The 27,078-nt window shown below is 39.9% G+C and overlaps 3 protein-coding genes and 1 non-coding gene across 12 annotated transcripts; 3 read left to right on the forward strand and 1 right to left on the reverse strand.

Annotated features, from left to right (window-relative positions):
• Positions 1-900: 900 nt before the first annotated feature.
• Positions 901-7,449, forward strand: LOC9267420 (ubiquitin-like-conjugating enzyme ATG10). 7 transcript variants are annotated; one of them, XM_066306305.1, is made up of 10 exons: positions 901-1,208; positions 1,607-1,810; positions 1,915-1,968; positions 2,051-2,110; positions 2,361-2,460; positions 2,539-2,636; positions 2,727-2,927; positions 3,369-3,494; positions 6,016-6,084; positions 7,135-7,449. In XM_066306305.1, the coding sequence occupies exons 2-7, from the start codon at positions 1,655-1,657 to the stop codon at positions 2,814-2,816; spliced, it is 558 nt and encodes a 185-aa protein (XP_066162402.1). In that variant the 5' UTR covers positions 901-1,208; positions 1,607-1,654; the 3' UTR covers positions 2,817-2,927; positions 3,369-3,494; positions 6,016-6,084; positions 7,135-7,449. The 7 variants fall into 7 exon arrangements, with proteins under 7 accessions (XP_066162402.1, XP_066162400.1, XP_066162403.1 ...); XM_066306303.1 differs by having other exon boundaries at positions 2,753-2,927; XM_066306306.1 differs by lacking the exon at positions 6,016-6,084.
• Positions 7,450-12,245: 4,796 nt separating this feature from the next.
• Positions 12,246-16,836, forward strand: LOC4352298 (GTP 3',8-cyclase, mitochondrial). Of its 3 annotated transcripts, none has more exons than XR_010738430.1 (8): positions 12,246-12,444; positions 12,567-12,751; positions 12,997-13,611; positions 13,754-13,926; positions 14,079-14,270; positions 15,006-15,074; positions 15,865-15,949; positions 16,448-16,836. XR_010738430.1 is itself a non-coding variant. In XM_015765158.1 (8 exons), exons 1-7 carry the CDS (start codon positions 12,261-12,263, stop codon positions 15,946-15,948), a joined length of 1,497 nt encoding a protein of 498 aa, XP_015620644.1. In that variant the 5' UTR covers positions 12,246-12,260; the 3' UTR covers position 15,949; positions 16,448-16,836. The 3 variants fall into 3 exon arrangements, 2 of the variants coding, with proteins under 2 accessions (XP_015620644.1, XP_015620645.1); XM_015765158.1 differs by having other exon boundaries at positions 13,754-13,921; XM_015765159.2 differs by having other exon boundaries at positions 12,279-12,439; positions 13,754-13,921.
• Positions 16,837-17,597: 761 nt separating this feature from the next.
• Positions 17,598-17,687, reverse strand: TRNAM-CAU (transfer RNA methionine (anticodon CAU)). Its single transcript is given in 2 exon segments — positions 17,598-17,633; positions 17,650-17,687. It is a non-coding gene; the product is annotated as a tRNA-Met (tRNA).
• Positions 17,688-22,803: 5,116 nt separating this feature from the next.
• Positions 22,804-25,736, forward strand: LOC4352300 (eukaryotic translation initiation factor 5A-2). The gene is made up of 6 exons (XM_015764873.3): positions 22,804-22,940; positions 23,043-23,205; positions 24,348-24,470; positions 24,556-24,612; positions 24,701-24,775; positions 25,327-25,736. The coding sequence occupies exons 2-6, from the start codon at positions 23,080-23,082 to the stop codon at positions 25,426-25,428; spliced, it is 483 nt and encodes a 160-aa protein (XP_015620359.1). The 5' UTR covers positions 22,804-22,940; positions 23,043-23,079; the 3' UTR covers positions 25,429-25,736.
• Positions 25,737-27,078: the final 1,342 nt, after the last annotated feature.

Consider the following 27,078-nt stretch of genomic DNA (forward strand, 5'->3'; position numbering starts at 1 on the left):
ACATCTCTTCTCCCACCGAGCAAAACGCATGGACATGATGGATAGAGTAGACCACAACACCATGGTCGTTGTGGCTGGAGTAGGAGACGGGGTCGCGGTCACCGTGCCCGGAGAGGGAGGCAATGTCGCAGGGGTCACGGCTAGCCGAAGCGCACACGGAGATATCGTTGGATCAAGGAGTTGCATGCCACAATGCACTTTGCATGCACTTTCATCGATCTTACGGGACCTAATGAAGATGGCGAGATACTATTTGCATGCAACTCAAAGCGACAATTAATTATTTGATGATGATTTAATATCAGAATTAAGTAGGCCGTGTTGTCCTTGGTCTTGGTGTGTTTTCTTATACGATGATCATATTGGGATGGAGGAAGTGTTGGTACTAATTATTTTGTAAAATATGTTGGGAGCAAGGAAAACAGAGGAGTTCTTCACTCAGTGTCTTTCTAAACAAGGGAGCTCGTGTGGTGTATGTTGTTGTGTGCTGCTAGCTAGCTTTGTATTCATTTTAATGTAAACTAGTATACGTCATACACACATACACTTGGTTGCCTATTTATAGGCCTATCAAACCGATATGGAGAAAACTTCATGATTCTACTAGTAACTTGAAGTCGGGTGGGCTGGTTTCACCATAAGAAATTTAACCAGTTGAGCTATGCTCACTTCGTAAAACTCTAGATTTTTACAGAGTAGTGCTAGTGTCTTTAACTATTTTACATCTAGATTATTACCGAGTGAAAGATGAGAGAGTTTGAGATTATAGTAGAAGTCTTTGTAAATAAATTAATTTACTCCAACAGGTAGTATTTACTATTGGTAGCGAGAGTGGATTTTGCAGTTTGAACCCCAAGTAGGACCGCTAATAATTTGGACGGGTTTACCTTTTTTCAGTTTGAACCCTGTTTAGACCGCTAATAACGGTTTTAGTCCCTGACGAGCTCTTCCTCCTCCTCCGACGCCGCCGCCGCCGCCGCCGCCGCCACGCCGCTCGCCGGCGGCCCCTCGCCATCGCCGCCTCTCGTTAGCTCCCCCCCCCCGGCGCCGACGCCGGCTTTGGCCTCTGTGGCTCGTGCCCTTCCAGGCTCCACTGCTCTCCGCCCCTCGGCTTGCTCTGCGCCGCGCGCCGCCTCCCTCAACTCTCGCCGTCTCCGCACGCCCTGCTCGGCTACTCGCCGCCGGCCGCGGCGGTAGTCAAGATCGAGGTAATAAATCCCTGGATTGAATCCCCTTCTCAAATCCCCCAATCCGTTCCCCATTTTTTTTTGTTCTGAATCGATCACTCAATCAACTGTAGCTGAACTTAATAATAGGCACTAGTAGACCTGTTCATCAAGATCATTTTTCAATGTGTTCGGGCTTCTTTTTTTAGGAGATTAACACAATATTTTAACTCTTGCATTCATAACTCACCATAGAAAATTCAGGTTGGACTCCTACTGCAATGTACGCGTATGGTATTGTTAGTTTGGTACTTTGGTTTGGATCTGGAAAGCAATTAAAATCTGTACAGATTAATTTGTGCTGTTTTTTTCTTTTTTTGGCGGCATGGTGCTATCAACTTTTAATCTCATGACTAACAATATTTTCTGTCAATACGTAGCCATCAAATCCTGTGTTTGCCACTGGCATTAGATTTGGTGGTTTTGTGATGGGAGGCTCCTCAATTGGGGAGGGAACTCTGTCTCTCGGTGACTTCGTTGCGTCTGCAAAGGCCCTGATTGAGAAGTGGAAGGTGATTGATGTAGAAGATTCTCTTCCTGATTGGCAATGGAAACCGTGTGGCAAGACGGGGGTTCCATCTGAGGTTGTGCTATCAGATGCATGAGCATTACTCTCTTTTTCCTTTTTTCAGATTAATTTTACTTAAAAGATGGCGAATGCCGATATGCTTGCTTGTCCTTTATGCAGGAAGAGGGCTACCTAGCTCTCGAAGGAGTATACCGCAATCCTGGAGGAAGGCATGTTAGTATCGTCCTCGTGTACTTACATGTATTACAAGTAATATGAGCTTCCAAATTAGTGTTGACTTGAAATTTTCCTCTAGGAACAAATTGGGGATAGCAGTAATTTCGATGATGCGGACATTGTCAGCGATGATGCTTGGGTAACTTTTCAGTACACATTGTTCATTTTATGTTTCTGCTACCTGCTTATTGATGGTGCCTAGGTACTTTCTCTTACCCTCTGCAATTTGCATATATTCGGAATATTTTTCCTATAAGAGAAGATACCAAATAGCTGGCATAACGCAGTCATTTGAATTGATAACTTACTCAGAAACAACTGAAATAACTTTTGATCTCTAAATTCTCATATGTTCAATACTAACATTTATGATTTCCTTCTCTTTGCAGGCCCAGAGCTCTAGTGAGAGTGTTCATATTTATGATTACCATGTTGTCTATAGTTTTTCTTACAAGGTTCCAGTGCTATACTTTCAGGGTCATCAGGCTGGTATGCATATTACAGAACAAAAGTGAATATGTCATTCCTTTAGTGTTCTGTTGACAGACATCTCCAACTTATTCTTAGGTGGCCAGCTGCTAACTCTAGATGAGATAAAAGAGGACCTTCCTTCTCACTCACTTAAATTATTAGGTGAATCGAAGTGGACATTTATTACTCGGGAGGTACAAGTGGTTATACACTTCCCTTGATTGATATATTCTGTGTACCTTTTGTTGGAAAGTTTTATACTCCCTAACACTTGTTGTCTATAGTTGAACTGTGCTTGCACCCCCTGCAGGAGCATCCCCATTTTAGTAGGCCATGGTTCACTTTGCATCCCTGTGGAACCAGTGACTGTATGAAGTTACTTCTTGAAGGAGTGGAAAACAAGGATCAACATGTGCAATACTTACCGGCATGGCTATCTGTGGTTGGCCAGGCAGTAGGACTGAAAATCCCACTTGAGCTTTATGGTAATCTATAACTTCACCCTTTTTCAGTATATAATACTAAGGGTCCTGTACTGTTTAACTTGACATGGCATGCTGCTTTCATGAGCTCCATGAGACAATTTGTTCCAAAATACAGAGAGAACTACTAATTGATTTTCGGTCATTCAAGCACCCTGCCCAATCTGAATCTTTGAAAGCACTGATAAGGCTTGGACTTGACCTTCTGATATGAAGTGCTCTTGAAAGATACCTCAGGATTCGTTTTATTTACCCACTAGTGAGTGTGATATAGGAGATTGCTTGTCGAAATTGGCATTTTGTTGGCTGCATAAGCTGTATGCCTATTTCACAATTCACAGGCCGATGGATTGTGAAATACTGAAGGGATCCAACAATGCTCCTTTACCTGTTTACTTCAGAAGTTCATATTCAGCTAATTGTGTGCCTTGTGTTTTGTGACAGCTTCTGGACTGAAAACACAGGAGTAGCAATTGCTTGCCAATTTGCCATTTGGCTCTTGCAAGTTCGTCAGCAACATATCTATTTTGCGCAAATGCCAATGCTTATGATCAAACTGTACTGCATCTGGTAAGGCTCATATCTGGATCTTCCATTCCTCTTTACGTTTTGTTTGGGAAATGGAGTCCATGTTTCATCTGCAGAGTTATACATGCAATCAAGTAATACACATAACATTATTCAGAGATGCATCATGTCTCCTGGAAACCTGGAAACAACTGAGGATCAACTTCCTAGAAGTAACTGAAGATCATCAACTGGCCTACTAATCTTTGTTCTTAGTGCTAGATCATATCAATTTAGTATAGAAGCTAAAAGAGAACCCTGGTTCCAAATTGTTATTATGAGAACTAGAAAATAATCCTATCAAAGGCCAGCCTCAAATGTTTCCCTTTTTTGTTTGAAAACATCATTAATCATGCATGTTAGTTTATCGACCAGAGCATTTTGAACAGTCACAGACAAACTGATCAACCATATTATACGCTGCACATTGTTTCCCATTAGGAGAGGAGAGTTGACGAATCTGAGAATTTGGGTAGTTGAAAACAGATACTAACTTTTTTAAAGAAACTAGCTGGGTGGCCCGCGCAATTGCGTGGCTAGCACCCATATAAAATTATATTTTTTTAACATGATTTTACTTAAAATTTCTTAAATAGTTATCTCGTTGTCTTAAGATTTTAAAAGACCAAATCTTATCATCCTCGTGTTTATAATTTTATAGCTTTTAAAAGTCACACCAATTGCTACCGCTTACTTCTGTCATATTATTCTTTATTAGCTTGCTCGATCCACCGTTGTTTCTATTCATTCTCCTTGAAACCTTTAAAAATTAGATTAAAAAATTATAGTTTTTAGAGTTTATTGTCCAGTTGGGCTTCTTTTTTGTAATTTTTAGAAGTCCCATCAAACGCTTCAATTATACTCCTCTATTGTCGCGCCCAGAAGTTCTTTTCCCTAGCAAAAATTCAATTAATAAATGGTTGGAAGAAATTATTTGTTTAAAGGCAAGAGAGAAACCCTAAATTAATAAATGCAAATAATAATCGGAATCGGCATGTGGAATTTTTCTTGGATTCTACATGTCAAAATATGCTAACAGGATTTTTAGTGGAATTTTCAGAGCATTGGAAATAATTTTAACCAATTAAAATAAGCAAAGTGCAATATTAAATCCCTGGGAAAATCCTTTTTCCTTTTTATCTTTCCTTTTTCCCCCTCTTTTCCTCCTTTGGGCCACCGTCCCATCTCTCCCGCCCCCTCCCGAAGTCCAGGTCGCCTCCCCCTCACTCCCTCGGGCGCTGACAGGTGGGGCCCACCTGTCAGCACCTTCCCCAACCTCCAGCCAGAGGGGCGGCCTCCCTCCTCCCTACCGCCCCGCGCTCCCTGCCGCCCCGGGCCACGTCGCCCACTCTCCCGCGCGCCCCGCCCTCCCCGCGCCCACGCCCCACTCCCGCTCACCCCCGCGCCCGCGAGATGGCCAGGATTCAAATTTGAATCCCGCCTCTCTCTCTCTCCTCCTCCACCTCCTCCACTACTCCGGCGAAATTGCGCCGTTCCCGGCCACGACTCGCCGCCCCCCCTCCTATTTAAGCACGCCCGCACCTTCCTCTCTCTTTTTCCTTTCTCGGCCGAGCCCTCCCGAGCTCTCCATCGCTCCCGCGCCTCTCATCCCGCCATCCGCCGCTCGCCGCCAAGCTCCGGCCGCACTCCGCCACCGCTAGAGCCGTCGCCGCACCGCACCGTCGACGCCGCCGGGTTCGCAAGCTTGTGCGCCACCCCGTCCGCCGTTTCCCCGGTCCATCCCGCCGCCGGAGCTTGCTTCTCCTCGCGCGCCGGTGAGTACCCCCATGGCCGCCGCCTTCGACCGGCGAATCCGCTCGCCGTTAACCACCCCTCTCCCTCTAATCCCTCCCATCTTGTTCCCTAGGAGGTCTCGGAGCTCGTCCGCCTATCGTCGCCGTTCCCCGGTCGCTCGCCGTCGCCGTTCGCCGTCGTCTTCCCCCCACGCCGGCCAACTCGCGGTGAGGCGCCCCTCCCCCTCTTTTCCCCTTCCTCTCCCTCCTAGCGCCGTGCCGGGCCGAGCCGCCGCTTCGGCTGTGTGCCGCCGCCTTTGCGCCGCCGTCATCCGCCGCCGCTTCCCGCGCCTCCGGTTGCCGTCGCCGGCGACCGTGCGTGCGCGCCACCGCCCTCGCCATAACCGGTCGGCCGGTTTGAGGCCGAGCCGAGCCGACCGGGCGTCTCCTCCTCCCCATGAGCCGCCGCTCGGTGGGGCCCGCTTGCCAGCCGCCCCTCTCTCTCCTTGAGTCACTGACCCGCGGGTCCCGCGTATCGGCGCCACCCCTCCTTGTGCTGACGTCAGCTCTGGGATGAATTATTGCGCAATAAATTGATTAAGGGTTTTTCTTTTATAGTAAAAGCACAGATAATCGTCTAAAAATCATAACTAATTCATCCGAGCTCCGATTAAGTCCATTCAAGTCTCAGTAAATTCATAAAAATGTATAGAATCCATTAAAAATGGTTTTGTTTCCTGTTTCAGTAGTCTTATAGCATGTTTTGCTTGTGTGCTTTGTTTGTCGCGTAGATTTCGCCCGTTTCGTCGATTCGTGGTTTCTCGAAGACGTTGCTGTGGTTCCATCAGTGCGAGAGCAAGGCAAGTCATACATTGCAATTGATCATATTGTACCCAATTTACAAATGTCCCGCATTTCTATTAAATATTGCATTGTTTTACAATATCATGTGGGATGGGTCCTATTACTCAGCTATATGTTGTTTCCCTTACGCCATTGATAACTTGGGTATTAAAATGACTAGATGTTGGTTTAGGAGATGCTTAGCCATGCTTAGTTCAACTAGTGCACAAAAGGGGATCACATTAAAGCATAGACTTTGATTCTTGCCAATAGCTTTGGATTAGTGCCACCGCATTGGTGTTGGTTAATTAAAATACACTACATGGTGGGCTGTGGGTGCATGGTTTTGCTAGTTGTGCCCATGGCGATTAAGGACCGGTTCGCGGGATGCCCTGGAAGAACTTATCGTACTTACCACAAGCCAGCGTGGGCAACGGCTGGGCCTGTAGTGTAGCTTTTCTCTAGCTGACGTACCCAGGCGAGGGTGAGCGTGATGGAGTTGGATCGGCCGGGGTGTCCGGTTGATCGGCTTCCGGATTCACCGCGGCATGAAAGGGGGGCTGCCCGTTGCCTGCTGGGGACGGGGGCGAACCCTAAGGTGTGGTGCGATCGGTTAGAGAGGGTTATGCGAAGGGTCCTGTCATGGCCTCTTTCCGGTATGTCGTGGTGGCATGTCGGCGCACGGGAACGTGTCGTGGGGCTGTGTCTTGTGGGTACAGTTGTACACCTCTGATCAGAGTAAAACTATTCGAATAGCCGTGCCCGCGGTTATGGGCGGTCGACCAGATTCACCGTGATTAGTTTCACCCTAGTTAGCTTTTGGAACTGGTTAGTTCAGGTGGTGGTTTGGGCCTGTTGCAACGTGGTGTAACGTTGGACAGTGATTGGTTAATATGGATTAATTACTACAACTGTTTTACTGCTTTCAACTTTTGCATTTAAATGCTAGCTTTATGCAAAAGAACCTTTAGCCTCCCTTGGATATATCTTGCATCATACCTCCTCTTCCGGTATGACTTGCTGAGTACAGTGGGTAGTACTCAGTCTTGCTCTTTTCCCCACACCAGAGTTGGAGTTCTTCTTAGTTGGAGATGTCTGGAAGAGGTTGGTTTCGTCGCTGCCGTCAAGGGTTGCCTGTGGAATGGAATCGCCCGCTGCAGGAGTCAAGTCTTCAGGCTTAGCTCGCTTTTACCTTTTTCGCTGCATTTGTAATCCTTTATATTTTTGTAAGACGTGGATCTGTATGTCAACAATTGTCGTTTGTGTACCCTGGCTGGTCCTGGACAGGGGTTTAATACACATTCAGCTTAGAAATTCTGGTTCGTGAATTTCTGGGCGTGACATCTATGACCGTCCAGTGCATCTTTTCTTTATTGTCATTACTCCCTCTGTCCCATTTTAATTGCAACCATAAGTTTTCGCGCCCAACTTTGATCGTCCGTCTTATTTGAATTTTTTGTAATTAGTATTTTTGTTTCTATGAGATGATAAACATGAATAGTACTTTACTCGTGACTAATGTTTTTAATTTTTTTTTAAAAAAATTGTCAAATAAGATAGACGGTCAAAATTAGGTGCCGAAAACTATGGCTGCATTTAAAATGGGATGAAGGGAGTATTATTTTAAAAATCGAACATAATTATCATTTAGGTTTATTTTTTTTACATTCTAGAATTCCGCCAAAACGTCAGCAACTTTGTCACTATACTCCTCCGCGGCTCGCCCGCTGTCGCCCTTCTTTATTGTCATTGAGATTATAAAATCAAACATGATTATTATTGGGGTTTTTTTTTTTTACTTTTTAGAAGCCTAAACCTTTAAAAATTGGACCTTATACTTTTTAGAGTTTATTGTCTTGTTGGGTTTCATTTTTTCTTATAATTTATAGAAATCCCGTCAAACGGTGCCACTATACTCCTCTACGACCCGTCCGCCGCATACTCTTTATTCTCATTGGGATTGTAAAATCGAACATAACTTTCGTTGGAATTCATTTTTTTACTTTCTAGTAGACCCACCAACCATCAGCGGCTCTGCCCACTGTCTCCTATACGACCCGCCCACTGTCTCTCATTTTTTTTTTGTAATTGAGATTATAAAAATCAAATATGATTTTCATTGGGGTTTATTTTTTTACTTTCTAGAAGTCCCGCCAACCGCCTTGACCGATTACTTCACGACATGCCCGTCGTCCTTCCTTTTAATCGTCATTAGGATTTTATTTGGTGATTTATTAATAGTTTATAGATGTCCCATCAACCGCCACCACTTTGCTCCTCTATAGGCCTGTTACTTAATTAATCTCGTGATATATTTTAGATGGTCTTTTCTTTCAATAGTCTTTACTTTTTTATCACCAATTTCATAATTTATTTTATTTTTCTTATTGTGTTCTTTTGTTATTTTTATTTTTTATTTTCATCAGCTGTTTCAAAATTGTATTCCTACTTTAACTCTTTTTTTCATTTGCCTGATTTTAGATTTTATTTTATTTTTTATTCCGAATTTAATTCATCTACTATTGGGTTCTTGTACTCTTATTTCAATACTGATTATATTTAATTTTAAATTTTATTCTACTTGACTCTTCTTTTCTTTTCTTTTTTCTAATTTTGATTTTTTAATTTTTTTATTCCTATCTTTTACTAATCTCGTATTGGATTTTTTATGGACTCTTCGTTTTCTCCCCCATCAACCTCTTTTTTTTAGGAATTTTTGGAAAAGCATAGGTTTTTATGGAATCAGATATTTTTTTTTAATGTTTCACGAAAACTTTTTCTTCCATTAACCTTTTTTTCTCACTATTTTTTTTCTTTTTCAAAAGGAAAACGGGAACCTTTGTTCGCGCTTGTTGGCACGGAGGTTTTTCAGGAGGACCGGTTACGTACTATTTTTTTTTAAGAATCGGACAGAAATCTTTTTTTCTCACTACTTTTTTCCTTTTTAAAGGAAAAACGGGAACGCACTTTTTTTAAATCGGATAGAAAAAAAATTTGCGCTTGTTTTTTTTGGCACGGATGACGGGATTTTTTTTTTTTAAGAATCGGACAGAATATTTTGTTCGCACTATTTTTTTCCTTTTATTACGGAAGGCGGAAACCCGTTTTTCGCACTTTTTTTTATCGGAGGCGGCTAGTTAGCAATTCCTAAAATTTTTAGCGCTTGTTTTTTTCCGTACAGAAATCTTTTTTTCCTTTTTTTACAGAAATCTTTTTTTAACGTTGCTTAACCTGCTGCTGCAGCTTTCGTCCCCCTAATATTTGTTGATCTGTTTCCGTCCATATCAAAGCCTGAATATTGTTGTGATACATGCTTGATTTATAGAAGTATACATGTATAATCTAATTCATACGGAACTTCTTTTGGCTAACAGAAATCAGACAATAATTTATATTGAGTCCGTACATCCATATAGATCCTATATCATGTTTGATTTTAATTCCGCAAGGCTGCGTGCCTCTGATAGGAACCTTATACGTAGAAGTGTATTTGGATTTTATACAATTTTTAGTTTTAATATACATACAACTCTTAACTTCTATTTATGTAGATATAATTGTATCTTGTATACAACTATATCAATTAATCTATACCATTATAATTTGGACCCACTATAATCTAACCGGTAAGATTTTAATACCTTATACGTAGAAGTGTATTTGGATTTTATACAACTTTTAGTTTTAATATATATACAACTCTTAACTTCTATTTATGTAGATATAATTGTATCTTGTATACAACTATATCAATTAATCTATACCATTATAATTTGGACCCACTATAATCTAACGGGTAAGATTTTAATTCCGAATTTCAGCTATTTTTAGATTGTATTTCTACTTGGACTCTTCTTTTTCTTTTTTTTTCTTTTTCTCTGATTAATGTGAGAATTTTTAGCCCCCACGGCGAACGTGGTGCCTCCTTTAAAAGCTGTTTTAATAATATAATTTAATAATATAATAGATAGATAGATAGATTTCTGTGCTGTGTATTTTAATTTTAAAACGTCTTTGAGGTTTAATTTAGACCATTAATTTCTCGTAAAATGTGCGAGAGCACTTTAAAGCATGAAACTATGAGTTCACTTTTCATACAATTATGAACATACGTGCAATTTAACTTATTATTTCGTTAGTCAAAACTAACAAAGTTTAACGATTAAAAATCAAAACACACCATATAAAAAAATAATCCATGGACGAGGGCGCACCATCATGGCAGAAGATCCTCCTTTTCTCATAGAGGTTGACCAAAATGGATCAATCAAAGGTACATACGTATGCAATGACGTTAGAGATATATGCCATATTTGCATGTAGCTAGGCATCAAAAGCTACTCGATGTTCTCGATCCAAAATCAAGGTAAGAGCGAGCACGACACTGGAGTTTGTTTTTATAAAATTTTTGACACTTTGACAGCTGCACGTGTGATGTGAAGTGTGAACTATTTATTTGGCAGATACGAGAGGATAAAGTGGATATTACTAGACGAGAAAAAAAAAGAAAAATCAGATTTACGGACACAATGCACGTCTTGTTCCAATCGGAATTTCATGTTTGTACGATACGAACACGTTCACGCCTTCTAGTACCAACCAAAAATATTATTGATGTTCCTAATTCGTATTACCATCCAATTGCTCACGTGCCAACGTATAAAACCTCTTCCATTTTTGATACGTACTATAACCATCCAACGGCTGAATAGGCACGTGTCTAATTTCTTTTTGCCAACTAAAAATGTTTTATTTTCAGAACCATCCAACGTATCACTGTGAAATTAATGAAGTAAATTAAATTTTACTTATTTTACTTTGCCACTTTACAACAGAGCACTCGGAGGCAAGTTGGTGGGCGTATTAGGATGTGTTCGGGAGGAGGGTTTCTCCGACATGTAAAACGAAACACGTACGCATAACGTATAATTAATTAAGTATTAGCTTAAAAAAAATTAAAAATAAATTAATATAATTTTTAGAGCAATTTTTTATATATTTTTTAAACAATATAAGTTCAACAATTTAGAAAGCGTGCATATGAAAAATAGGAGAAGTGAAACTTAGTGTACCTACATGGACCACATTCTTCCGTTGCTAATGGAACAAGTGTTAAGGAATGCTGGCTAACTAAAATTGATCAACAAATATAGAAATTTTTAACTAATGCTTTTTTGTTTGTACTGTTTATTAGCAACAAAAAATAATTTGCGGGTGAAATTTTTTGTACACGTGCCTTTGTTCTTTACAAAGCAAATGCTATAAAATAAATTACAATTAAAAGAACCGAAAAATCAACTTTAAAATGAAGTCTTGAAATTTAAATTTTAGCTTTTAAGATAAGTTTTCAATATAGATAGATTTGTCTAAACAATAAACATTCAATTTTGCTATATATTTGTCGACAAATTTTCCCCCAAAAATTTGACAGATGTAATTACAGTACAATCGTAGTGTAATTACACTGTAACTTGCATATAATTACACTGTAACTATAATATAACTTGTATATAACTTTTAAAAATCTTTCCATAACATGTTATTTTAGTAAAATGAAGGTTGTGGGAACAATTTTTTTCACATATGTGTGTACTGTGATTTTTTTCTTCCTCACCAAAACAAATCTTTATAATAGATCTAATGATTTAAAATTACGTAAAACTTACATACAAGTTACACTGTAATTACATACAAATTACAGTGTAATTACACTACAATTGTACTGTAATTACATCTGTCAAATTTTTAGGAGAAAATTTGTCGGCAAATGTATAGGTGGTCCCATAAACATTTCTTGTGCTCCACCGCATTAACACCGTGTTTAGATCCCAAATTTTTCTTCAAACTTCCAACTTTTTTCATCACACCAAACTTTTCTACTCACATAAACTTCAAACTTTTCTGTCACATCGTTCCAATTTCAATCAAACTTTTAATTTTAGCGTGAACTAAACACAGCCTAAGCTAAACGATCAAACTTTTCTACTCACATAAACTTTAAACTTTTCTGTCACATCGTTCCAATTTCAATCAAACTTTCAATTTTAATGTGAACTAAACACACAGCCTAAGCTAAACGAGAGCAAATATGGAGGAGAAGTGTAGTACTTGAAAGGAGGAGGTACTACTACACTTCTTCTGACTTCTGAGGTGTAGGATACGAGAGAATTTTGGATAATATATATAAAAAGAGATGCACCGTGGGTCCCACATCCACGCCGGGTGGGCTGCACCGAGTAACCACCAACCCTTGACCTGCCCAGCTCGGAAAGGCCACTCCGCCTCCGCCTCCGCCTCCGCCTCTCCATCCATCGCCGCCGCCGCGCGCCGCCGCGTGAGCCGCCGGGGGGCGGGCATTGGATTGGACTTGGGGTTAGGTTCTCTCTCTCTCTCTTCCATGGTGGTGGCGGAACAGAAAAGATTCGAGCTTTCTTGGATTCGTACCTTTTTTTTCTTGTTTCTTTTGTTCCGTTTTGATGCCTGCGTCCTCCTCCTGCAGGGCTAAAAGCAGCAGTTTCTTGTTTTTACTTCCTGGAGAAAGTGACGATTTTGGTTATTAAGCCAGTCGCTGGATTACGAGGAGGAGAGGGGATAGATAGTTTGTGTCAGACGATGATGATGCCGCTGCGTTGCCTCTCCGAGCTGGCCCGCCGTCGCCGCGGCTGCTGCCGGCCTGATCACGCGGTGAGCTTCTCCTCCCTTTCCTTTTCTTGGATGAATCATTCATTCAGCTAAGCGCCTCACTGTGTCTCTGTAATTAACTAATTATGCATTGGGTCTCTGTAATTTTGCGTTGGGTAGTACTAGTAGTAGTTATCAAGTAATGTATTGATGCAGTATCATATCACATCAGAGGAATGATTTTGATTTTCAGTCCAAAACGAATTGCTTGCTTTTTTTGTGCTGTAACAGTAAACTGAAATTTTCAGGTTGATGCGATGAGAGCTGGGCTCCAATGTTTGATGAGCACTTGCTCCTCAACCAAAGCTACTGATAATCATAGTTTCTCCAACACATATGCAACTTCTTGTGCTAATTTGCCAGAGGTAGCACCAAGCGAGGCGCCACTGTCAGACATGCTCGTCGATTCATTCGGGAGATTTCACAACTACCTGAGGATCTCCTTGACAGAGCGCTGTAATCTGAGATGCCAGTACTGCATGCCTGCAGAAGGAGTTGAGCTCACGCCAAGCTCAGAGCTCCTGTCGCACGACGAGATCATTCGAGTTGCCGATCTTTTTGTTACTTCTGGTGTGGATAAGATCCGGTTGACTGGTGGAGAACCAACCATTAGAAAGGATATTGAAGATATCTGCTTACATCTTTCTGGCTTGAAGGGACTGAAAACTCTTGCGATGACCACGAATGGGCTTGTTCTTTCTAAGAAGCTCCCAAGATTGAAAGAGTGTGGGCTCAATGCTCTAAATATTAGTTTGGACACGTTGGTCCCTGCAAAGTTTGAGTTCATGACAAGGCGTAAAGGGCACTCCAGAGTCATGGAATCGATAGATGCTGCTATTGAACTTGGATTCCAATCTGTCAAGGTATGCACATTTTCGTATATGTAAAATTTCTGCAGTTTGCCTTCTTTCCAACATTCCTCAAAGTGGAGCTATATCCACATCATAATGAGCGTTTATCATTAGTTTAATTTAATTGGTTCTCTTTCCCTTTTTCTGCTGCCAGGTCAACTGTGTTGTCATGCGTGGAATGAATGATGATGAGATCTGTGATTTTGTTGAAATGACGAGAGACAAGCCTGTCAATGTCAGATTTATTGAGTTTATGCCGTTTGATGGTAATGTTTGGAATGTCAAGAAGTTGGTTCCTTATGCAGAGATAATGGATAAAGTGGTAAGGTACACCTCGGAAAAGTTCACTTTCCTTGTACATTATACCTTTATTTTCTTCTGCCAGCATCTAGCATCCTAGCCATGGTATGTGCATGTGGTATTTATTTTTATTATGCAAGCTACAAATAATTTATTTAATTTGCACCCTTGTGGATCAGCGCCAACGTTTTAACGGTGTAGAAAGACTTCAAGATCATCCGTCAGAGACGGCGAAGAATTTCAAGATTGATGGTCATGCTGGAACAATTTCGTTTATTACATCGATGACACAGCATTTTTGTGCTGGTTGCAATAGATTACGATTATTGGCTGATGGCAACTTGAAAGTGTGCTTGTTTGGCCCGTCTGAGGTATGCTAACCAGACGTTTTGTGAATCCTTTGACTTGTATTTCAGCAAATTTCTGTACCATATTTTGAGCCAATATGTTAAATTTTCTACTTTGGATTCTATGAGGGACAATTTTTGTGCTTTCACTGATGTTGTGGTCACTGGTTTTGAATAACTCAATTAGTTTTAATGTGTCATGCATAATCATGCAAAATTATACCATATGTAGTAAATAATTTTCTTTTGCAATTGTGAACTATTTAACAGATTAAAAAAACATATTTCTGTATAGAGCTATAAATGCCCATGATGTTCCAAACATGTTATATCATCATTTTTTTTTATCATAACATAATTTGAATGAGTAATTGGATGGTTGAATGGTATTCATGTGCTTTGTTTCCTTCTCTTGCTTTTGGAATTTCTGTTGTAAAGGATTAGGTGTGCCGTGCCTTAGGTCTGAAAGTGAAAGTTCAGTACGGGGCCGTTCTAGTGTCCATGATATATTAAACCTTAATTAGAGTAAAATTTGACTGACTTTTTGCAAGTAGTATTGCTCATTATTTAAATTCACTGTACATTTGAAACTTTGGTTGTTAATTCCATTTGCCTCTTTAAAAGTGAAATCTCATTGTGCAGTTCTACATGTTGTATTTTTACTATTGGACAAGGATGGATAAAATAAAGGGAGAAACAAGTCCTCTGTGCAAAATGCTAAAAGGAAATAAATGAATACAGACATTCTGGTTTGTGCAGGTGAGCTTGAGAGAGCCTATCCGAGCTGGTGTTGATGATGCTGGACTCAGAGAAATAATAAGCGCTGCGGTAAGTGTAGAAATTCACTTGGTTGACACCTTATGTATGGAAGACAAAAGGAGTAATCTAGACCATTTATCCCTTTTGTCAAATAACAATCTTGCACCACCTATTTCAATCCACTCCTTTTCCTTTCATAGAACATGATACCAAAAGATTTTGAACTGTTCTCTCTCTCTCTCTCTCTCTCTCTCTCTCTCTCTCTCTCTCTCTCTCTCTCTCTCTCTCTCTCTTGTGAGCAGTTTAAGAACATATGGATTTAATTAATTTGTTTTACAAGAAAATGATTGTTCTAGTTAAAAGACTGCTTTTGTTGACCCCAAAAAAAAATCAGCATAAAAAAAATAAGTTCAAAACAGAAGTAGTCTCTTTTGGCTTCTGTGATTTCCCTTGAGGAAGGAAGAGCATGCATTTTTGGTTGGTTTGGACTGCATTAGGTATAAGAAAAGCAGAGGCGAACTATCCTGTTCCTGGTAGAAACTGTGCAATATATCCTAGGTTTCTATGAGAATTTGCTCTACTAGGTGACCTGAGATGCTGGAATATTTTTAATGTTTGCCAGTGCCTTTTGCCTCCATCAGCAGGTGGCTCTTGCTCTGCCTGCACCTGCGGCAATTGTTCCTTTGGACAGCAAATAGGGTTCTACTGTTATTTGTTACTCAACTTTGTCTATGTTCATAGCTAAAAATAGCTACATTTCGGGACAGACGTAACTTAGTGTATCATTAGTTATATTATAGATACAATGTTTGCATACTAGCCTTTTTATCATGCGTAATCGCCAACTTATTTTACCCAGGTTAAAAGGAAGAAAGCTAAACACGCTGGGATGTTTGATATTGCTAAGACAGCAAATAGACCTATGATTCACATTGGTGGCTGAGGTATCTTCTTAACACCGCTTCTATTCGTTGTTTAATTAAGGAAAGAATTGATAATTTCTTTGAACATTACCCATTTTCTTCGCTCAAAAACATTCTATTGGAATGTTTGAATCCCTCTGTGTGTTTCTATTCATAATACAGAACTCCCAGATGCAAATTTTTATAACCAAAATGCTGGTTCCCTGTTATAAATTAGAGGTAGAATATTGTCATGAGCAACAATTGCTTTGTGGTTTGCTCAGAAATCTAGCGAAGAGCATATACAATTTCATTAACTCCATGGCTATGAATTATCTCTATCTTGAATAAACATACTGTTGTCAGTTCGTTATGCCTGTGTTTTTGTGATCTTGTCTGGCACTAATTTCTTTTAGAGAAAATTCTCTTTCTTTTAGGTTACAAACTGTAGGTGCAACAAGCAATATTTATAACTGGCTACAATGTAAGGACTTACTATTATCCGTGGTTGTCTTACCTATCAGTTACAACTTGTTTCAGATCAGTTTTACCAGCTGAAAGTACCTTGGCTCCTCCGTACGACGACTGTGACGAACTATCAACATGATAAAAAAACAAAACAAAGATTTACATGATCTTACCTTGATATGATGGTAAAGTGAGGAACTCAAAACTTCAAAGGGCAATACATACAGTTTGTTCAAGATATAAAAATGTTACTTGTGAAATAGTAGCAGTTGCAAACCTCAGGCAGTTGAAAGTTGAAGCATATCTGTACTTTTCGCTACTTGTACGAGAAAGATGTATCTGTTGTATGATGTAATGATGTAATGATGTATGCTCCTCATAAATCATAATGCTAATGTGTAGCTAACTATTCTTTTGTGGCATCTTACCGGTTAATAAAACGAAATTATTGCATTTTTCTACCTGAGGTACTCTTGCTTTGTATTCAGCAGAATAAATGGAACCATTTGAGAAAGGAACCGAATCTCTCGACAGCTGAGTGTGCTTCCATTCTCCTGCCCTTTCAAACTGAGTTGCTTTGAATTTGGTACTCTTTAATACAACAAAAATGGTTACTTTAAGAGAGTAAAATTACAAGAGATAATATCCCTGTGCTTTGCTACGGGATGATTATATACATATACAGATAAACGAACTTTAAAATATATGTAAGCTCAAAAAAAAGAGAGAAAAATAGGATTTGAACTTTCTAGTTGCATGGCCGGAGAGACAAATAGTCTTTTAATTACAATTAAAAGTTTATTAAGTTAAATAAACGTGATATAACTACAACGATAAAGTGTAACATCCGTTTCATAAAAAACTCAATTCTAACTATGAACGTCGACAAGCACTGAACTTAAACACGTGTTGTGTCATGATTCACAGCTAGGATTGAATTATTTTTTTCAAAGGAACAGAAGAGAATTAAAGGCCTTGGAATCTTCACTTTTGCACGAGCTAAGAGCCTAAGACTTTTTAGAGTAATATGGCTCAACCTATATGTAAGAGTGGGAAGAGAACAAAAATTTAAAAAACTATAACAAAAAAAAAGCTATATATATTGGGAAGAGAATTTTTAAAAAAATCCAGCTCAAGGAATGCTCACATCATTTCAAAGTCAGATGAACACTGGCGACCCAAGTTGCCAGGAGCAAATTTCATCATCGCTGGAATGGACGGTTGGGGTGAGAGAGGCTCGAACTCTCGACCTCAGGATCACTCACAATATTAGCTATGAGACCTACGCGCTAGCCAACTGCGCCACCACCCCGTCGTGTCATCCACTCTCTGGATAAACTAATTCATTATTGGTGATCCACTAATATATTATTTAGTGGAGTACTCCCTCCACCCTATAATATAAAGCGCGCACATATTTTAAGATTCAACCGTTAAAATATTTGACTAACACTTAATATAATATGAAATGAATTTATTTATTAAAAGATATATTATTAGATTGAGATTTAAATTTACTTTCATATGGTTATAATTTTGTTACTACAGACTTTCTTATAGTATATGAGAAATTATAAGGTAAAGATCAATTTTAAAGATCGTGCTAATTTTTATCGCGCCTTATGAAGCAGAGAGAGTACTAGTTAGGAGCATGATACAATAGCTAACATTTAGTGTGTCCATAACTAACTGAACTTATGATTAAAGTTATCTTCGGTGCTTGATGTTGTGGCTATACATGTGGAGGGCTAACATGATCTTCTGTGACTTAGTATTATCTCTATAGCTATAAATATTTTATGTGTAAGGACAAATTTGGTTAGACTTTTTTATAACTTTGATAATCAATTGTTTGTAAAATGTGTTCCGGTAAAAACAAAATGATGGTATATATCGGTTTTGTTTTAACCAGTACTACCATAACGTAATATGATAAGCTTGTTGGATTTTATGATTTACACTAACATAAATTTAATGGTCGAAATTCGGCCGAAATATTGTCCGGATCATTAAATACTTTACAATTGGAGAGACTAATTTTGCTCCCCCTTGAATATATGTAAGATGCACATATATCGTAGTACCTCCGTTTTCATTTTGTTCTAATGCGCGCGCGCATATATATATATATATATGTGTGTGTATGTATATGTATGTATGTATGTAAGATTTTGAGTTCCACTAACATAAGTCTCGCTCGGAGCCAAGAGAGGCCTAAAACTCTATCCCTGAAACTCTGTTTTTGGGATTTGTAAATCGGCTTTGAGGTGTTGAATATATTGATCTCTTCGAGAGATCACCTAAATCAAGTTCCTCCAATTAAAAAGTGGGGTCACATGTTTATCCACCCACACAAATCTCGGTTGTTTCTCCCTTTCCCACCACAATCGTTCGCGCCCCGTGATGAGCGCGCAGGAGGCTAATTGGGAGTGAGACTTCTTCTGTACTTATGGAGAGCGATAAACCTGGTGAAGGGAATGCCGATTTTTGGATTCCTGTTTAGGGTTACTATGGTATCTATTTTTTTAACATAATTCCTAAATATTTGGATAGGGATCTGTTTTGCACCTCTCTTATCATGCTCTCACGCTCCTCTCCCGTTCCCAATCTCGCGCCTCCGTCTCTCTCCTCTCATTTCCGCGCTAGACGTGAAAATGTTCCTGCACGGTGATTCTTGGCGCCCATGCATGCGACTGTCTCGCATGTCGACATGTAGAGGGTTTCTGGCGTTGGTTCCATCTTCTCCACATACTCCGATTCATCTGGAGCATCTTCAACCCTCGTCAACATCGCTGATCCCACTGACAGTCTTTGTCATAGTTCGGTGGTCTTCCGTGGCTGATTCCCCAAGGTCCAACACGTACAGGTTGAATTGGCCCGGCACTCCCTCGCGTCCCCCGCCCTCGCCAGCCCTGATGTAGGGTTGGCACCTCCCCGTCCGAGCCAGCCGTTGGCCGGTAACCTTTAGACGAGGGAGCTTCAAGAGATGAGCAGGAAACTCCACTCCCATATGTCCAAGGGACGCCAACTGTGGATTCAACTCACTCGACATCGATTTAAGCCACGGTTGGTCTATTGGTGAAGAAGAGGACTTGGACCATCGAAACAATTTTAGTGTTCCAGTCGCTGACTTGGTCATGAGTCAAGGTGATTGCCGCCTTTTGGTGTGGTTTGCTGCTGGAATTTGATGATGTCGTGTGGTTGTGCTGCTAGTGGTGGTTTGGTGATGATCCTGATTATTGTTGTTGTTGCTGCTGCTTGGTGATGATGTCGATGATTATTGCTGCATCAGAAGTGGGAGACGACTGTAGGGGACAAAGGGAAGGAGGATTGGGGAGATCGACTTCAGGACATGGATGGCGTGAGGAAGATTGGCGTCGACCAGGTCACACGTGGGATAAGACCGGCGTGGGCAGGGGCACGCGATCTTGATGTGCGCGGGAGGATGAGAGAAGAAACATTTATGTTGGGAATAAGTTCATCTGAGGTCCCTTAACTTGTCAACGAAAATCTGATTTTTGTTCTTCAACCAAAAAAACAGATACAGGTCCTTCAACTGTCAAAACCGGTAAAATATAGGTTGGACGGCAGTTTCGCTGACGTGGCGCCTACGTACCTAATTTGACTCGGTCTTCATAGGACGTGATGCTTACGTGGAAATTTGATTTGGAAAATAATAAAAATTATGGGCCCATGTGAGCCCCACATGTCATTCTCACCATCCTCTTCTTCCTCCCCTCTCCCGGCCAACTCCCCTCCATTCATCCCTCTCTATCCCCTCTCCTCTATCTAGGCGTGACTGCGTGAGTGAGGAGGGGCGACGCGTGGCGGCCGGGCGAGTTGCCGGGAGAATCTTTCTCTAATTTTATATTTTGGGACATAGGCTGTGTTTATCTATGGGTGTAAAGTTTTTGGCGTGTCACATCGGCTATACAGACACATATTTGAAGTATTAAACGTAGACTAATAACAAAACAAATTACAGAACCCGCGTGTAAATTGCGAGATGAATTTATTAAGCTTAATTAATCCGTCATTAGTAAAATTTTTAATGTAGCACCACATTATCAGATCATAGAGCAATTAGGCTCAAAAGATTCATCTCGCAATTTACACGCAATCTGTATAATTAGTTATTTTTTTATTTATATTTAATACTCCATGCATGTGAGTTCAAATATTCTATGCGTGAAAAATTTTGCCAGCGATTTGAACAGAGCCATATACGAAGGGAGTATACACTTCCTAGGAACCTGCCTAATCAGGAGGGATGGACGGCCAGGATGGACGGACGGCGACGGATCGGGCGGCGGACGCGAGAGCCCCGCGCGCTCCGCGGGATTTGATGGCGCGGCGTGGAGTCCGGCGGCGCCGCGACCGGCTTTTGTCCCCCCCCCCCCCCCCCCAACCACGTGCTCCTCACGCCGTCGCGCCCCAGATATTTTTGAGCCCCTCTCGCCTCGCCTACATTTTTTTGCACATGCACCCCTTCCTGCATGATAAATTACATCGACCATAAGTAACTTGCTTCCACTTTTTGTTTCAAAGTTGTAACAAGCACATTGTAGGGTTTTTTTTTCCTTTTCTTAATAACAGTTTCTTAATTAATCCGGCCACAGCCATGATACACGAGTTATTGACTTCAAACCACATGCAGATGAAAAACATAATAACACAAAAAAAATACTGGAAGACTAAACTTTTAACTCTATTGATGACCTATTTTTTTCGTCGCAGCACAAGAGAGTGGAAGGGGAGAATAAGAACTAGTCTATGCTGCCATCGCCGCACCATCTCTGTCTACTTAGATTATGCAAAAAAGAGTCGATAGAGGTTATATGGCTTATTTGGTTTGGAGCCAATTTTCGTTCTGCCAATATTTTGGTTGTGTCAAAATCCTGGCAAGTATTGACACCGGTAATTTTGGTGGCATAGGATTTGTACTAGTGTGGACGAAAATTGGTAACCAACCAAACTCATACTTGTAGGAGCATCTGCCATATGTTGGGCTATGTGGCTGAGTAGGAATGATATGACTTTTGACAAATCACCATATATCTCATATATGCAGGTAATTTTCAGGGTAACTTATTAGCTCCGGTTTTAGGCACAGCTGCAAAAGTGTGAAGATGATGGAGAGCTTATGAAGGTTGTATGTCGTAGGCTTGAGACGACGTTTATGCAACTCTTTGCAAACTATGGATGGAGATTCACAAACAAACTTGAATAAATACATTCTCCTTATCTTGGTTTGGTCTTTTTATTTTGTTAGGTGTGTTTAATTTCGTTTGAACTACACTTTTTGTTAGAGTGATACTTTGTAATAATTAGTTATAGCTCTGATGAGCAAAGGCCAAGATGTTTATTCCATTATCTTAAAAAAAATCAAATTTGCCAAAAAAATTAATTGGTAAAAATTAATGCATGCAGTTTTATTGAATCGCTCGTGTTATTTAAAAGGTTGCCATAATTTGAAAGAAGCTTGTCATACGAGATGAGATGAAAGCCAACGATGACTACTAATTTAGGAGCGAGACTTTGATTTACACAATTGCAGTGCAGATTGGTTTTGGTTAAGGTTCTCCATGTTGTCATGACATGTTACGGTAATATTAGTTGGTGTCCTGCCTTTACAATTATACGAAGTCGTAAAGAGGATTTGGGGTATTAAAGAGAATGAAATTTCACCTATTAAAGGTAAGCAATTGGGACCATGTAGTGTTTAGAGAAGACGTATAATGCTAGGTCATACAACCATGATGGGTGGCAAAGGCAAATTCATCTATGAGACTGGGACTGTGGTTGAGGGGTTATTTGGCTAGTTCCAAAATTTTACTCCCCCTTCTAGAATTACTGACGACCATCACCACAAAATACCTCTAAATGATTATATTATGACGAATAAAAGTTGTATAATTATATTTATAGCACTACATTTCAATAAGATAAAATATTAAGTATTTATTTTTTAGAAAAATAAAAGCGGTCAAAGTTTAAACTTACATAATATACATATATCAATTATTAGAGGAATAGAGAGTTTGTCGGTAAATTATACTTATATGAAATAGTTTGAAAGGGTTAACAATACATTTACGATGACTTCACCAATCTCATAATACACCGGCATAATTTTTTAAAGTAGAGGTAGGGTGTACATGTGTATGCTCATATGGGTAGGTGTACACACGTGTTGTGATAGTGTGAGTTTATATTCTGTTTTTAAGAAAAATTGAGATAGAGCGCTCTCATACAACAGTCAAATTATTATAATCAAGAAGTCCACATTATGTTCCACCAGAGGGAACCCCAAAAATCAACTTTGAATCATAAATAAACTTGAAAAACAAAATCGCCTTTTCGACGTAGATAGAAACATAAAACAGAAGCCCGAATGCACAAAATGAGAGTAATCCGAGGACCAAAGTGCAAAATACCACCAACAAATTCAACACCAACAATACATATCCCACTCCATCGCCACTCTCCCTCCCTCCTCCCCTCCTCCCCCCTCGCCGTCGCCGCCGCCGCCGCCGCCGACGCCGCCGCGACCACCTCTCGCAAGGTACTCCAAGCCCTCCTCCTCCCTCCGCGCAGACCAACACCTCCATCCATCCTCCTCTCTTGGACTGATCGATGGCTCCCCAATTTTGCTGGAGATTTTCAGGGGATTTTGTAGGGGTTTCTGATCCGAGGAGCGGGCGATGTCGGACTCCGAGGAGCACCACTTCGAGTCGAAGGCCGACGCCGGCGCCTCCAAGACCTACCCGCAGCAGGCTGGGACCATCCGCAAAAATGGCTACATAGTCATCAAGAACCGCCCCTGCAAGGTTGATTGATTGATTGATTGATTGATTGATTGATCCATCGATTGAGATCTCGATCCGCTAGGTGGGGTAGATAGATCTGTGCGTGGTCGTCTCTCCATCTCGATTGCCGCTCCGTGTGAGTTCGCGGGTTGAATGGGTGTTAGGACTAATCTGTGTTTTTTTCTTTTTTGTGTTCAGTGATCTTGATCTTGGACTGGGTTTCTCCCTGCGTCGTTAGTGTTAATTCTGATGCGTGCCAGAGAAAGTTCATTACTTCTCTCGTTCAATGTGACTGTCTGTAGGTGCTACAGTAAGGTTGAATTCCAGGTAGATGTTGATGTTAGATGGTTTAATCGTTAGCATGTCAGACTAGGATTACTATTACTAATCGTTTTGGCAAAAAAATTTGTTCAGCTTTTGTAAAAGTTGATTATGCCAGGTTTAGGTGCTTGAAAAATGTATCTTGCAAATCGAATGTCTTAAGCGAAAAAGAAATGTCTCTGGTTTGAGTTATGTCATTCGGCGTGGCTAAGATAATGTTCTCTCGCAAGATAGTTCTATTTAGCATCGTACTAGATTTTGCATTCATCCTGCACAGGATCAGATTTTGGTTCGTTTCACCAACTTTGGACAGGGGCATGTGAGGGCAGCTACACTGTCTGCAACTTGGTACTAGTAGCACACGGTTTACCACTGCGGTGACTCGCGTACTTGTTGCGTGGTGTATGTTGTGCCTGCATATGGTAATTTCTGTATTGTGGTCCATGCAATTAAGTTTCTTGGACCACTTCTTGGGATAGTAGCAGGGTAGCAAACTTGTCTGAAACTCGGTACTTGCACTGTGCCAGGTAGTAGTCATGGGTGAGCTGGTATATTCTTGCTATGAATTGTATAGTGATAAAGTGCGTTTATAGTTTTACAATTGTTTAGTCTAGCAATGCTGGGATGGCTCTATGATGACCTGTTATCCTAGTCAATTTATTAATTATGCTAGTTATCTCTGTAATAAGTACCATTTACCTTGTCTCCCCTTTTTAGATTTGGATGCCAAGATCTGTTTTTGTAGAGCTAAAGTCATATTCTCCATCTGGCCTCGTGTTGATGGCTCATTCCTTCACTGGATTGTTGATCTCTAATGTTATGCGTTTGAAACAAATATGTAGGTTGTTGAGGTTTCAACCTCTAAAACTGGGAAGCACGGTCACGCCAAGTGCCACTTTGTTGCAATTGACATCTTTACTGCCAAGAAGCTCGAAGATATTGTGCCATCTTCTCACAACTGTGATGTCAGTACATGTCTTCAACACTTTCTGAGTTAGTGCTGCTTCTGGTCACACAAAATATGTTAATGTTAATGTGAATGTTTTATAGGTCCCGCATGTGAACCGTACGGAGTACCAGCTCATTGATATATCTGAGGATGGATTTGTAAGTTTCATTCTATTCTTCATTGCTCATGTTTGTTCATCATTTTGTGTTATCGTGTGTTGAATCTATTTGTTTTAAACATTTTTAGGTGAGTCTGTTAACTGAAAATGGCAACACCAAGGATGACCTCAGGCTCCCTACTGATGATAACCTGCTTAGTCAGGTATGTACAAGTTCGGCGCATACTTCTGGCTTCTTTTGTTTGCATTAGAAGTAGGTTGGCGCATACTTCTGGCTTCTTTTGTTTGCATTAGAAGTAGGTTGATGCTTGTACCAATTCTTAATTGGTAATAGAATGTCGACCAAATTTGGCAGCTTATTTACATAGTTAAAGAGTATTGCTGTTTTTCATCGGAAAGTGATTGTTTTTGGAAGTTTGTACTTTTTTCAGTTTCAGAGATGAATTGAATCTGAATTTTCCTATCTGTTTTTACATATAATATAAAAGGCAAAGCTCCTCTGGTATTTGCTAGTTTTAATCGTCAACATTTTCAGATGCAAGGTCTTCACAAATCAATGTTTAACTGATCAATACTGTGTCTCTTTCTTATACACCGGCTGTTTCTATTGAGTATGCCATTGTGACCTAAATTAGCCCCCCAATTACCATGTGCACCAAAAGTCCAATCTGCATTTATGAACAATTTTATTTCTTCATAATATTAAACAAGAGCCTTACTATATTTTGATCTTCATATTCATTTGCTTGTGCAGATCAAGGATGGATTTGGAGAAGGGAAGGACCTGGTGGTGACTGTTATGTCTGCCATGGGAGAGGAGCAGATCTGCGCGCTGAAGGACATCGGCCCGAAGTAAACCTCACCTGTTCCATGTGATTACTACTGAACTTTCAGTTATGATCGGTTTGGGTATGTAGGAACAAGGATTCTCTTAAAACATACAGAGTCACAACCATTAAGGAATTGTATCACAAAACTCGTCCCCGCCAGTCAGGCTCTTATTTATCTGGGTCTCGTCGTCGATTCACTGTCCTAAATTTCCTGAGTTCCTGTACCCCTAAACCACCATCCCTAGACGTTTTGTTAACCCTTTGGGTATTTGGTAGCAACTTTCATTGTGGAGTTGGATTGTGTGCTTAAGGTGAAAATATCATTTGTGATAAACCATGAGACTTTGTTGTGCTGTCACCATGACCACTGCTATTAGCATCTGCAGATGCAACTTTTGACAGTTATACCAAAAGCTTCTCCCTGCAGTGGTAAGACGGCAAAATCTATGACGTTAATGGCTCAAAAAAAAGGAGAAAACTTTCTAAATACATTTTTACAGTACACATCTCTCAGTCTGGTCTTTGCTGCGATTATCTGTTATTCAGGTGAGGTTGCTTTCTTTCTATCGCTGTCAAAGTGTTCTTGTACGGCATCTCGTTTGTAGCTGCTGTTCTTATCTTGCGGCGTAGGAGTTTCTGAAGAATCTTGCGTGTCGTTTTTTCGTTCTTTCTTTCTGAATTTACGGCATCTTGAATTTTGGCGGTGAAATTCTGAAACTGATGTTGTGTCATGGATTTAAGGAATGTTTAGGAATCTGTGAGAGGTTCATCATCAGAGAACGGGTGATGTTTGTGAGAGGTTTTTCTTTTCTTTCAAAATTCTTCCGCAGATTTGAGTCAAAATCATGTATCAACTCGTTGTCTTAGGATATGTCATATCCCTCGAAAATCCCTTATATTATGGGACGGAGTGAGTGTATAACACTATTAACTTTATCCGGTTAAATTGTGAAAACTTTGATCATCATCAATAAATCTTGAAATATTTAGTTTAGAAATATAAATAGTTTAGAAATATAAAAAGTCTAGAAAATCTCAAATTATTTAGTTTAAGAATATAAGACATCATAGAAAAATCATATAGATTTTACATTTATTACCACTTCTACAACATTGGAGTAATTTTATTACTACGTCCGACCCTCCGTCATAAAATAACTTTATTTTTTTATCTACCCTACACATACAAATAACAAAAGAAAAAAAATACCCTATACTTTATCAAATAACAATGTAATTATCTATACTTTATCAAATAACAATGTAATTATCTCTCGTCTTAATGTATTTGTTTCATGTTTAAAAGATAAAAATATTTTAGGATAAATAAGATAATAAAAATAAAGTTATTTTGAGATGGAGGGAGTACATATTATTGCTATATTTTACTGGATAAATAGTTTACAAAATTATATATAAAAAATGAATAAAATTAATTGTATCATATATCTTAAAGAGAAAATTGCATTTGTGGTATATAAACTTGGGGTGGATGTAATTTAATGCCAAAATATGAGAGGTCAGCTTGCTAATGCAACAAAACTTGACTGATGGGTGTAATTTAATGCAAGAACCTAATAAATGAGCGTACGGGTGCAATAACTTACAATGTGGGTGTGATTTTGGTACATTTGTAACAACTTAATTATTTCAAGTACTTTTTGCTACACATATTC

This window comes from Oryza sativa, chromosome 12 (genome assembly GCF_034140825.1).
Source record: "Oryza sativa Japonica Group chromosome 12, ASM3414082v1".
In the NCBI taxonomy this organism is placed as follows: domain Eukaryota; kingdom Viridiplantae; phylum Streptophyta; class Magnoliopsida; order Poales; family Poaceae; genus Oryza; species Oryza sativa.